Source organism: Coenobita brevimanus, chromosome 28 (assembly GCF_032717465.1).
Source record: "Coenobita brevimanus isolate Jiangsu-jjx chromosome 28, ASM3271746v2, whole genome shotgun sequence".
NCBI lineage: Eukaryota > Metazoa > Arthropoda > Malacostraca > Decapoda > Coenobitidae > Coenobita > Coenobita brevimanus.
This window is the reverse complement of record NC_136981.1, coordinates 9587879-9600023: the sequence shown is the minus strand read 5'-3', so window position 1 is coordinate 9600023 and position 12145 is coordinate 9587879. Positions and strand designations below refer to the sequence as shown.

Genomic DNA, 12145 nt, shown 5'->3' with positions numbered 1-12145 from the left:
ACCCAAGCTGGACTGAGGTCAGGCAGTCCGGACCACTTCTGGCTTGATCGGATATTTCCCAACGTGAGAATTCAGGCCGGTAAGCTCCTCGAGTCTAATAAAAACGAATTTCGGTATATTGTGGTCTATTATATCGAGGTTTTACTGTATATTTTAGCCTTGCAACCACCAGATAATTCTACTTAACTAAAAACAGACTTCTACTACAAAGAGAAGTTAATGAAGGTACTGTATGTCTAACTACTAGTTTGAAGCCTCCCAAAAGCAATAATGAAAAACAAAAAATATACAGAAATATGAGAAAATTTAAAGAATAACTGTAAATGGTTCAGCATTCATTCATTCTCAGGTAAATATATTTTTGAATGTGCAATCTTTCATATTATGTGTAGTCTGGGACATAAGTCTGTCAAACAGTTCATCATTTTTCCTTCTCACCATTCTCTGCTGGCTAATAAACTGCAATCCTAAGACAACAAACCTCAACTGATAAGAAATCCATGCAGTTAAAGGGTTCAAATGCAGACAACTAACCTCTGAAAGGAGATATGCTACCAATCACAGCAGTTTAAATACAGACAACTGACCTCGTAAGTGAGTTTATCCCTGGTATTAAACAGCATAAGGATGACCATCTGGTATGTCGACACCTGGATGATGTGTTTCTTGGGTCCTGACGGCTTTCCAGCTCCCATGATGGCTGCCCCAGAGGGGGAGGCCGCAGAGGCAGATGTTGGAATGGGGGGTGCGGCAGGGAGGCTTGGGGAGGGCATGAGTCCATTACTATTGGAGGGGGGAGGCGCAGGAACGGTGGAGGCTGAGGAGGAGGAGGATATACCTGCCACACTGCTCACACTGTCACCCGAACCTGCTGCCAGTCCCGGCGAAGCACATCCACTCTCTTCCTTCCTTGACCCGTGGAATACTGCATTGAGATCTGCTGACCTGCAATACCATCATCATCATCATCATCATCATCATCATCATCACCCTAACCTCTTCCCATCTAAGGATGAGTTGAGTTTGGGCTCAGAAAGTATGCAGCTGGAATATGGTAACAAAATAAATGGCAAACTGTGCTGAAATTTTAAGTTACTGATGAAAACTTACATGCTGATAAAAAGATATGGGAAGCCTTGTAAGTCAGGGAAGAGAGAGAGAGAGAGAGAGAGAGAGAGTGTGTGTGTGTGTGTGTGTGTGTGTGTGTGTGTGTGTGTGTGTGTGTGTGTGTGTGTGTGTGTGTGTGTGTGTGTGTGTGTGTGTGTTCTTACCTAATTGTATCTTTACAGGAATGAGTCAAGCTCGTACTGTCCCGTGTCTTAGACCATATTTATCGTACATATCCTTAAATTTGTGAATTGTTTTGGCACACACTATTTCATTCGGTAGTGCATTCCATTGATCAATTGCTCTGTTTGGGAAACTAAATTTCCTTATGTCTTTATCACCTCTCTTCTTATGCAGTTTTTTGCAGTGTCCTCTTGCTGATGCTTCTCCATATGTTAAGTAATCATTTATGTCTATTTTCTCCTTTCCTGATATGCACTTATATAGCATTATCATGTCACCTCTTTTCCTTCTCTCCTGTAGTGTTGGTAGATTCAGTTTATTTAGTCTTTCTTCGTAGCTTAGGTCCCTTAAGCTTGGAATCCATCTTGTAGCGGCCCTTTGAACTTTTTCAATCTTGTCTATATGCTTTTTGAGATGAGGACTCCAGACTATTGATGCATATTCCAGGGTTGGTCTAATGAATGATGTTATTATCCTTCTCAGCATGTCTTCATTTATGTATGTGAATGCTATTCTCATATTTGCAAGCAGTGTATACATGTTCCGTACCTTCTCGCTGATGTGGTCAGCCGGAGATAGTCTGTTATTGATAATCACACCTAGGTCTTTCTCTCTTTCTGATGTGTATAGGGTTTTATTTCCTAACTTATAATCCCAATCAGGTCTTTTTCCACTTTTACCAAACTTGTAAGAAAATGTTCTGGAAAGAGGTGAAAAGAGTAAGACAGGGTGGAAGTGAAGTTAGCAGGGGAGTGAAAGATAAAAATGGTAGACTACTAGTGGAGAAGGGAGAAAAAGTGAGCAGATGGAGAGAACACTTTAAGGAATTGTTGAACGTGGAGGATGGAAGTAATGCGAGTATAAGTGGCTGGGGAATGGCTGGAAGAAGGAGGGAGGTGAGAAGACAGGAAGAAATCAGTAGAAGTTGTGGAAGCAATGAAGAAAGTTAAATCAGGGAAAGCCCCAGGAATTGATGGAGTGTGTGGTGAAATGCTGAAGCATGGGGGAGAGATAGTAGTAGAATGGATGTGGAAGATGTGCAGATTGGCCTGGGAGGAAGATAGAGTCCCAGAGGATTGGAAGTCAGGTATAATTATTCCCTTGTACAAAGGAAAAGGGGAAAAAGAAGTGTGTGGTAATCATAGGGGCATTTGTCTTCTTAGTATAATAGGAAAAGTATATGGTAGGATACTTATTGACAGAGTCAGAGAAAGAACAGAGAAATTAGTTGGAGAAGAACAGGGAGGCTTTAGGAAGGGAAGAGGTTGTGTAGATCAGATATTCATTCTCAGATCTTTAGTGGAAAAGGTTCTAGAGAAGGGAAAGAAGTTGTATGCGGCTTTCACGGATTTGGAGAAAGCATATGACAGGGTGGATAGACTAGGATTGTGGAAAGTGTTAAGAATATATGGAACAGATGGGAAGTTGTTGAATGCTGTGAAGAGTATGTACGATGGTGCGAAGGCTGCAGTGCGTGTGGATGGTGAACTAAGTGAATTTTTCTCTTTGAAAGTTGGGTTGAAACAGGGATGTGTCATGTCTCCATGGTTGTTCAATCTGTACATGGATGGGGTAATAAAAGAGGTACAAGGTAGGGTAGTGGATGTTGGAGTGGCCCTGGTGAGAGAGGATAGTGTTTGGAAACTCCCTGTACTGTTGTTTGCAGATGATACCGTGTTGTTGAGTGAAGACGAAGGGGAGCTGCAAGGCTTGGTGGATGAGCTTGAGAGAGTGTGTAAGAAACAGAATCTAAAGGTGAATGTAGGGAAGAGTAAAGTGATGGTCTTTGAGAGAGGTGAAGTCAGTGAATGTACAGTGAGGTTGGATGGTGAGGAATTGGAAAATGTGAGTACGTTTAAGTACTTGGGTAGTGTGATGAGTAAGGATGGAGGTTTGGAGGGTGAAGTGCTTGAAAGGGTACAGCAGGGCAGAAAGGTTGCTGGTTCTTTGAAAGCAGTGATAAGAAACAGGGAAGTGAGCATGGAAGTGAAAAAGTTACTACATGACAGTATTGTGATACCAACTCTAACGTACGGAAGTGAAGCTTGGACGTTGTTGGAAGGACACAAGTCAAGAGTGAGAGCCGTGGAAATGAGTTATTTAAGAGGAGCCTGTGGAGTCACATGGAGAGACAGGCTGACGAATGAGGATATAAAGGAGCGTTGTGGTGTTGATGTGGATGTGATAGGAAGCGTTATGAGGAACACACTGAGGTGGTTTGGCCATGTGGACAGGATGGAGGGTGAAAGACTGACGAAGAGAGTGTATGTGAGTGAGGTGGAGGGGGAAAGAGGGAGGGGGAGGCCGAGGATGAGATGGAGAGATGGGGTGGAGAGGTATATGAGAGAGGGGGGTGTGAGTTGGGAGCAGGGGAGTGAAATGGCGGGGGACAGGGCGACTTGGAGGCGATTTGTTTGTGGCCACCCCAAACGGGATTGAGGCGTCTGGCATTAGATAGATTAGAGAGATCAAACTTGATTACATGACACTTGTCCACATTGAATTCCATTTGCCATGTGCTACTCCATTCATGAAGTTTGTGTGTGTGTGTGTGTGTGTGTGTGTGTGCGTGCATACAGTAGAGAGAGAGAGAGAGAGAGAGAGAGAGAAAATTTTTATAGAACTGGTACAGCAAACTGCAAAACAATGGCAAATCCACGTCATGGGAAGCAGTGAAACATTAATAAGCATTCTTCTTTAACTTCCTGGGGAAAAGAAAAAAAAAAACATGTGTTCCAGTTTATTAGTACTAATAAATGAAGGCGGCATTGAATATGGTCAACACTCCCTCAATTGTGATATCATATGAAAAAATCAACATGTTGCAATTAAAGTATTAGGTGGTGGCAACCATCATCCACTCACTTGATGTAGTGCTGCCTACTTCTTCCTTAGCTTGTATCATTCTTTTTCTGTGCTTGCCCTCCTCTCTTCCTATTTCTCCCATCTTTCCTGTCACTTATTCCTTTTCTTTCCTTTACAGGTGGCTTTACATTGAGTGACAAGCCAAATGGTTTCCTGTAAGCCAAGAAACCATTTACAAAGCTGGGTGGTAACCATATAACCAAACCATATGTGCTCCCTACGTGGCAACAAGTGGGTTGGTGGAGGGTTAGTGCCCCTCTCCGTAAAACAAATAACTCAAAAGTCAAATGGCCATCCCTTACGGGATTATGGCGTCTGGCAATAGATAGATAGACAGACTTTTCTCAGAACAGAGGTCAAAAGCTCCACTGAATCACTATGGCCTAGATTATTGTGAGCTTTGAAGACTTTCTAACATCTCTCTCTTTGCAATTCATTTTGTACAATTACAGGCACTACACCATACTTAACACCAACACAGGCTACACAATTACCATATACTATTATATATGGTCATTAACCCCTTCTTTACCGTGGCGTTGGCGGCCACCGCCCCCCAACACCGAGTTGTCACGCAACATTTTTAGTGCGTTGGGGGATGGAGGGTTATTCATCATCGTGTCTAAGCTAATAACTTTGCGTTATTTACTTATTTATTTTTTTTTTAACATCAGTGATCAGATAAACCCCAAAAGATTGTGAAAAAAAAAAAAAAAAAAAAAAAAAAAAAAAAAAAATTACATATTTTTGTTTTCCTCATAAGTTTTGTTAAAATATACATACATAAATAACAAATACATATTTAGGCCTGAAAACAGTAATATGCACAGTTTATAAGTGCATTCATTACCTTGTAATTTATGTTGATTTCTTGCAGTAAATAATAGGTTTTTAGTGAGTGAGGAGGTGACCTACAGTATATAGCCTACACGTGCACTCAGAGGCAGATGCAACCAGGCAAGGCAAGGCAAGGCCATACGCGATAAAGAAGAATGAAAGAAGTGAAGAAAAAATGAAGGAATAAGGGAAAAACTGATGTAAAAGGAAAAGAATATGGGTGTACTAAGTATAAAAGAAAAGAAAAATAAAAGGAAGGGAAAATGAAGGGACAGTAAGAGAAAGATGACAGAGGAATGCATGTGGGTTACTGGTTGTGCCAGGCCTGGTAATGTTCAGCTGAACATAAGCACAAAGAACTAACTTTCAGTTACATTAACCCATCTCCTACCCATGAAATTCCTCTTGCTTTCTGTTGGGTTCTCAATGAAAAATTTGTCTGCATGTGCATTTGTCCAAGAATAAATGTTTTGCACTGTCTCTTTTGTCATAAACAACATGAAACAATCAAATTCACTGTAGAGGTGATTTTCAATGTGATAAATTACTTTCAGATGCACATTCGAAAAATCTTCCACCACATGCGGCAAATCATTTGGTCTTTTGTCTGAAAAAGGGTCACTCAGTAACCTAAATGTGTGAGGAGCTGAAGAGTCAGAATTCGAGGCAGACACACTTGACACCCAACTTTCACTGTCGTCTGTGTTCCCACCCTCATTCAATCCCGGCTCATACAATGGATCATCGTCACTTTCCTCAGACAACCACTCATTATCAGATTCATCCAGATCACTGTCTAAAAGGAGGGTAAAATCTTCCTCCTCATCACTTGACGACATGTTTCCGTATAATAGGGGTCTGTGGCGGAGTTTAGTGCAGAGTACACATTCCCTTCAAGGCCGCAGGCACACTAAGTCATCATTCACAAATTTACTTGAAAAATAGTCCCATACTTGCAGGGGAGGTGTGGGTGGTGGGGAGGCTGATAATCTGATTGGTGCTTGAGAAATTATGTCATATATGCAGTCTACAATTGGTCGAAACTAATGAGGGTTCATGATGAATGTACGACATAACAGCTGATCGAGAAAAATGGAGTGTTACCATACAGTCCAGCTTTTTCTGCAGCTGAAAACCACATGGAAGGATTATAACACCATACAAAGGCAGCAAAGCCATGCTGACAACAATGATGTTTGGAAGTACACGTGTACTTCCAAAATTTTCTTGGTACCTCAATAGCTTTAAGAATGAAAGTACACATATACTGTCAAATGCATTTCCGTAAAGAAGGGGTTTAACCCCTGCTAGATCATTATCCCCTGCCAAGTTTCAGACCCCAAATGAGGCACAAAGGTCGCACAGGCCAAGTTACAAGCCACTTATGAGGTACAATTTACAATGGTTATAAAACAATGACTCAGGGGAGATAAACTATCTTGCAAGGAATCAGCCCAGCAGGGGTTATATATGAATTTGGTAGACTGCAGGCTGAAGCTGCCTTTCTCCTGTAATCCATCATCCCTCTTTTACAGCAGAGGGCGTGACAAGGTATGTCTGCATAACTGAACAGAAGATCTATCTATCTACCTACAGCCAGACACCATAATCCCGTAAAGGGTGACCGTTTGTCTTTGAGTTGATTGTTTTACAGTGAGGGATATTAACCCTCTGCCAACCCACTTGTTGTTGACATGTGGGGAACATGTATAGGGTGGTATTATAGTTACCATCAAGCAATGTAAATAATTTACTGGATTACAGGAAACCATTAGGCTTGTCACCTGATGTGATGCTACCTGAAAAGAAGACAAAAGATCCATCTAGTTATAGCAATGCCACTATCTGAAGGTGCCCCTCTCCAGCACCACATCACCAGAATGAAGTAATTAACCTGACTTACCCTAACTGTGGCTGAAGGGTGAGCTGTCTGCCACTGTGCTTGTTGAGGTAGAATCTCCTGAAGGCCTCGAAGGCACTCCTCGGGGCCATGGGAACATTGGCCTTAAGGTTCGCCGACTGAGTGGGCCAGTAACCCGTAGTCAGCACACGCACATAGATGTCAACACCACAAAGATTCGTCTGGTGCAAAACATTATTCAGTTACTATCGTTCATCAGCACATTATTTGAAAAGGAATGGCATGGAGAAAAACAATAAAAGATGGAAGAAAGTGAAGGAAGGCAGTTAATGGAATGGTCTCTATCCCTTAGGATTTTGAAGAATATCCTCCTTTAGCCTGGATGTGGACTTGGGAGTTTCAGTCTTGAATGATGTGCTAGTGGATGTTTGTCCCATTTTGAAAAGTACACAACAGATGGTGCGCCTCCTCTAGTGCTCTCCTGTTCCTATTAATGAATCCTACCAACTTCTATTATACACTGTTCAATTTGGCATGAAATATCCCTATTTCCACCTTGAATGCCGAGCTGCAAAATGAGATTTATACTAGAATATTTGTATAAAAAGTCAATGAGCTACAGGAAATAAGCTGCAAAAAGTAAAAAATCTCTGACAAGTAGTAGCTGTTCCCTAAGCAGTCTCGCCAAACAGTCCCGAGTCTCTAAGGAAGGCCACAGCTGAGACCGGACTTTCCCACAGAGCTCTCAAGGAGTGTATGTTGTGTTGCTGGCACAAGTGATTGTGTGCAATAGTCTTCCACAATGAGCTTAACAGTATGGGATGCTGTGCTGCATCCTGGACAGGCATCAGTGACTGGGTCATTCAGCCTCTTCTGATAACTCAAGAGGGCTGGATGATGCCCACATCTCTGCCTGGCCAAGTGGACCCTGTCCTCACGAGGAAGGTAGGACTCAGATGGGTGGATATTGGGAGGCCGTGCATGCAGCCGTGTGTTGTCTTTGAAAGACTGAATGGAGCGGCGGGTGATCTGAGCATGGATATGCTTCTGGAAGCTGGTTGAGGCGGGTGTGGGGGAGGGATGACAGTATTTGTATGATATTGAGTGCTGGGTGTTTTGATGTTCCTTGGTGTGTGCAGATGTGCTGCCATGTAGTGTAGTGGATGGTGTGGGTTTTTGGAGGCTGCGGCAAGAATTTGGGTGCCTCTCATGTCTAGATGATCCCTGACTATAAGGACTTTGATTTCTTGGTGTGGGTGGTTTGTAGGTGTAGTAGCTGTGCAGCCTATGATTATTTTTAAGGCCTTGTTCTGTATCGTCTCTAGGGTGTTGTAGTCTGTTTTACAGAGGTTAGAAGCCCAGGCAGGGCTTGCGTAATTAATCAAAATGTATATATTGTTCGTATACTGTGGTGGTGGTTTCTTTGTTGTGTCCGAATGTTGTATGGGCAAGTGACCTTAAGACACTGAGTCTTGGTGATAATTTATTTTTAATGTTTGTGATGTGTTGTTTAAATGACATTGATGTATGTTACATCAAGAACACACGCTCTGTGTGTGTGTGTGTGTGTGTGTGTGTGTGTGTGTGTGTGTGTGTGTGTGTGTGTGTGTGTGGGGGGGGGGGTTAGAGGGGTGCTGTTTATGGTGAGGTGTGAAATGTGACATGTTCTGCTGTCCAGTTTGAGAAAGGTCACTGTAGATTTGGCTGGGGCTATATTGAGTCTGTGATGAACCACTCATGTAGTGTGTTGAGGTAAGGTTGGAGGATGTGTGTGGCTGTGTTTGGATTTTGGTGTGTACATGTAAGTGTTATGTTGTCTGCACAGGAAGCTATGTGTATCTGTGGTGTGCGGGGTGTGGGTTTGTCGTGCAGGTAAAGGTTAAAGAGTGTAGGGGACAACACATATCTTTGAGGGATGACATTTGTGAAGTTTCTGATGTTCAATGACTGACTGGCAAATGCTACTGTGCATATCTGCCTGCTAAGAAGTTTGCCAGCCATCTTTTTGTATTACAGTGCATGTTTGTGCTGAATATTTTGTTTGTGAGGTTATGGCAAGGGATGGCATCAAAAGCTTTGCTAATGTCTAATGTGACTAGGAGTGTTCTGTGTAGTGGTCTAGCTGAACTGATGCCATCAAAAACTCTTTGTGTAGGGTCTGTAAGAAGAGTGTTTGTGGAGCGTTGCGGCCTAAAACTATGTTGTGATGGGGCTAGGGGGAAGTGAGGTGTTACTAACTGTAACACAAGTCGTTCACTGACTTTGGAGGGGATGCTGAGGAGTGTGATGGGGCGGAGTGAGGAAGGCAACGTGGGGTCTTTGTTGGGTTTGGGATAGTGATGATAGTACCATGCTTCCATATGTTGGGTATCATGTTGTGTGAGTAGCTGTAGCTTCATATATTGGTGAGTGCTTCTATGCCTTGTGGTTCAAGGTGTTTAAGGTGTAGTTTGCATATGTTGTCTGGGCCACAGGCAGATGAGCACTTAAGGCTGCTAATGATGTGCTCTGTCTGGTTGTAAGTGAAGGGTACAAAGTCTAGGTCTGTGGGAAACTGTCTCTTGCATCGGATGACACGTCAGTGGTCATAATGGGGGTTTAGATGGCTGACTTGTGAAAAGTGATTGATGAGAGTGTTTGCTTGTTGTTTGTTTGCGGGTATGGTGTCTGTTGTTGTGATGGCTGCATGTGATTGTATGGTGCTGCTGTTGGAGAGTGTGATGCTGTTTAGTGCTCTGTTGAGTTTGATGGTGTTTTTGTGATCAAATGTTTGGAGATAATTCTATCAATATAGTGTTTGCTGCTCTGATATTTTACTATTTATTTGAGTGCTGAGTGCTTGTATTTGTTGTGCGGCGTCTTGCTTATGGGGTGTCGGGGAGTGCTGCAGAGTGTCGCATTGGGGTATGTCGCACTGACTGATGAGGCCTTGAATTTTTAGTGTGAAGTTGGGATTGTGTCTCTTTCTGTTGCCTCTAAGGATGCGTCTTTTGTCTGCATTTTGAGTAACTGTACTGAAAAGGTGCACAGCGGTGTTGATGTTTGTGTGTTTAATGTTTCAAAGTGTTGTTCTGTTTCAGTTGTGAAGGCCTCCCAGTTGGCTCTCTTATAATTACTGTATGTGTGTCTGTGGCCAGCTGGGATGATGCTGGTTTTGGTAGTGATGATGATTGGGAAGTGGTCAAAGCCAAGGGTTTTGACCACTTTCCAGGATGTTGTGGGGGCGAGGTTTGGGGAGCAAATGATGCCAAGTTAAAGTGGGTGGATTACAGAGAAAAACAGGGTCATGACAAATAAGATGGCTAACTTGGAAATATTTTGCCACAGCAAAGTTACAGCTGTTTCCAAACATGACCGTGAAATCCGGTAAACCTTTTAAACTTACTCCAGCACTGCTAACACGCTGTTTGAACTCCTCATTAATAGTGTTGGAGATTGTGACGTCCTTAAACATGCCCTCTAGCTTGGATGTGAACTGGCAACCACACTCTGTCTTGAGTTTGGAGATCATGGTTTTCTCAGAGTCCTCTGAGACAGACTTCTGGAGGAGGAGACGCTTGGCTAGATGCTGCTTGTAATAGCGCTCAAACACATCCTTCTCTTGGAGGAACCGGAAGAGGACCATCGTCTTGTCCAACACTACCTCGATTTCTGCCTCTGTCATCTATGGGTCAAGGGATCAGCATCATTGTGGGAACACTAACAGCCATAAAGGTAGTCTCTTAATTATGCAAGGGTCAGATGTGCCAAAACACAATGTAAAATAGTTTTTACATAAAACAAAACTGAGCAATACCAAAAAATTTTACCTTAATACATCTAAGATAATCAAATATTACTCTTCCTCTTGCATCTATCTATAGTATCTATCTACATTATAATGATCCACTTTCTGTCTGTTTGTTTGTTTGTCCATCTGTTACTGTAACACAGCAAACACAGCGCGGTTACACAATTTTTGTCCGAGCAAGGTACTGCTCAAATGCTCTAACTTGAAGAATAAAACAATTTCCAGTCGAATCGGGCCACTGGTTTCCAAATTATGACCCATTTCTGGTCTTTTGACATCAATTGCCTTCAGCGGCTTAGACGGATCACTTTCTCTGTGGGCACTGAAGTTACTGTAACAAAGCCTTTCTGATATGGAGTGGAAAGGCCACTGAAGGCGGCCTTTAAGTGAGTGAAAAAAAATAAATAATAAAAAATAAGGTAAGCAAAGGGAGAGAAAAAAAAAATTATACAAAAAGATCCTTTTTTAAACATTTTAAAAGACTATGTACAGTTTTTTCCCATAACGTGAACCTATGAATAAACTGTAACTACCTGTATATGAAAGAGAACATTACAGTGCAGAATACAAATGAAATAGTTAACGAAAAGGTACCACAAACACTCCAATATCCTTCAATATGGATAAACTATACCATGCCAAAAGTCACAGCTGGAGCTGACAAGTCATCAGTTTCCTAAACTCTCATCAGTATGATCAATTTACACAAAACTTTAGGTACTGGAAAGGGATGGCTTCAGGTGGTAGCACCAATATACCTGGGCAACTCCTCAGCCTGGTTATACAAACATCCTTCAACTCCCTCCCTAGCCCCCCAGGAGGATGAAGGACTGCAAGAGAGGTAAAACTTCACCTTATATTCCACTAGGTTCATACACAGATGAGCATGAGGACACACACACACACACACGCACACACACGCACACACGCACACACACACACACACACACACACACACACACACACACAATCCAGAATACCTACCCCTTTAACTCCCTTTTTGAGCTTGTCATCAATAAACAATGACAAGTACTCTGGTGATTTGTTATTGAGGTTGAGGAAGTATTCAAAGTCAGCTGCTATCATCTGCTTGAATATTTTGTCATTGTTGAATGAGTTGTGGAGGAAGTGGTCAAACCGGTCCTTCAAGTCCAGCAAGTTCTGAAAAAGAAGAGATTTATAAGTCCTACCTGAGAACATTAGGGAAAATAAAACATTCTAACTTTACTTCTTATTAATATGTTACCAGTTCATCATCTCCAACACCTTGGATCCCTCTGGGAACCCCTGAACAAGGGATGGCCATGACAGAATCGCCTCCAGTCTACCTTCTCCTCACAGACACTTCTTACACTCTCACACACTCCTCTTCCTCTTTGTTCCACTCTTTTTTTCACATCACATAAGGTCTGCCTTTACCAACACTGCCCACAGTCATGCCTTCACAAACTTTCTATGGAATCCTATCAATGTGCATTCTTTGTACATATCCATACCATCTC

The 12145-nt window shown here is 42.4% G+C and overlaps 1 protein-coding gene across 2 annotated transcripts in view; it reads right to left on the bottom strand.

Annotated features, from left to right (window-relative positions):
• Cul3 (cullin 3) overlaps window positions 1–12145 on the bottom strand; it is a 56789-nt gene that overhangs the window by 23543 nt on the left and 21101 nt on the right. For both annotated transcript variants that reach the window (XR_013896483.1, XM_080268610.1), the window contains exons 7-10: window positions 11628–11804; window positions 10239–10517; window positions 6896–7074; window positions 588–945 (exon numbers count right to left, since the gene is read on the bottom strand). Coding sequence is in view for 1 of the 2 variants with exons in the window: in XM_080268610.1 (XP_080124736.1) it covers window positions 588–945; window positions 6896–7074; window positions 10239–10517; window positions 11628–11804 (993 nt within the window). In the remaining variant the exon portion in view is untranslated. The remainder of the gene's footprint in view (window positions 1–587; window positions 946–6895; window positions 7075–10238; window positions 10518–11627; window positions 11805–12145) is intronic.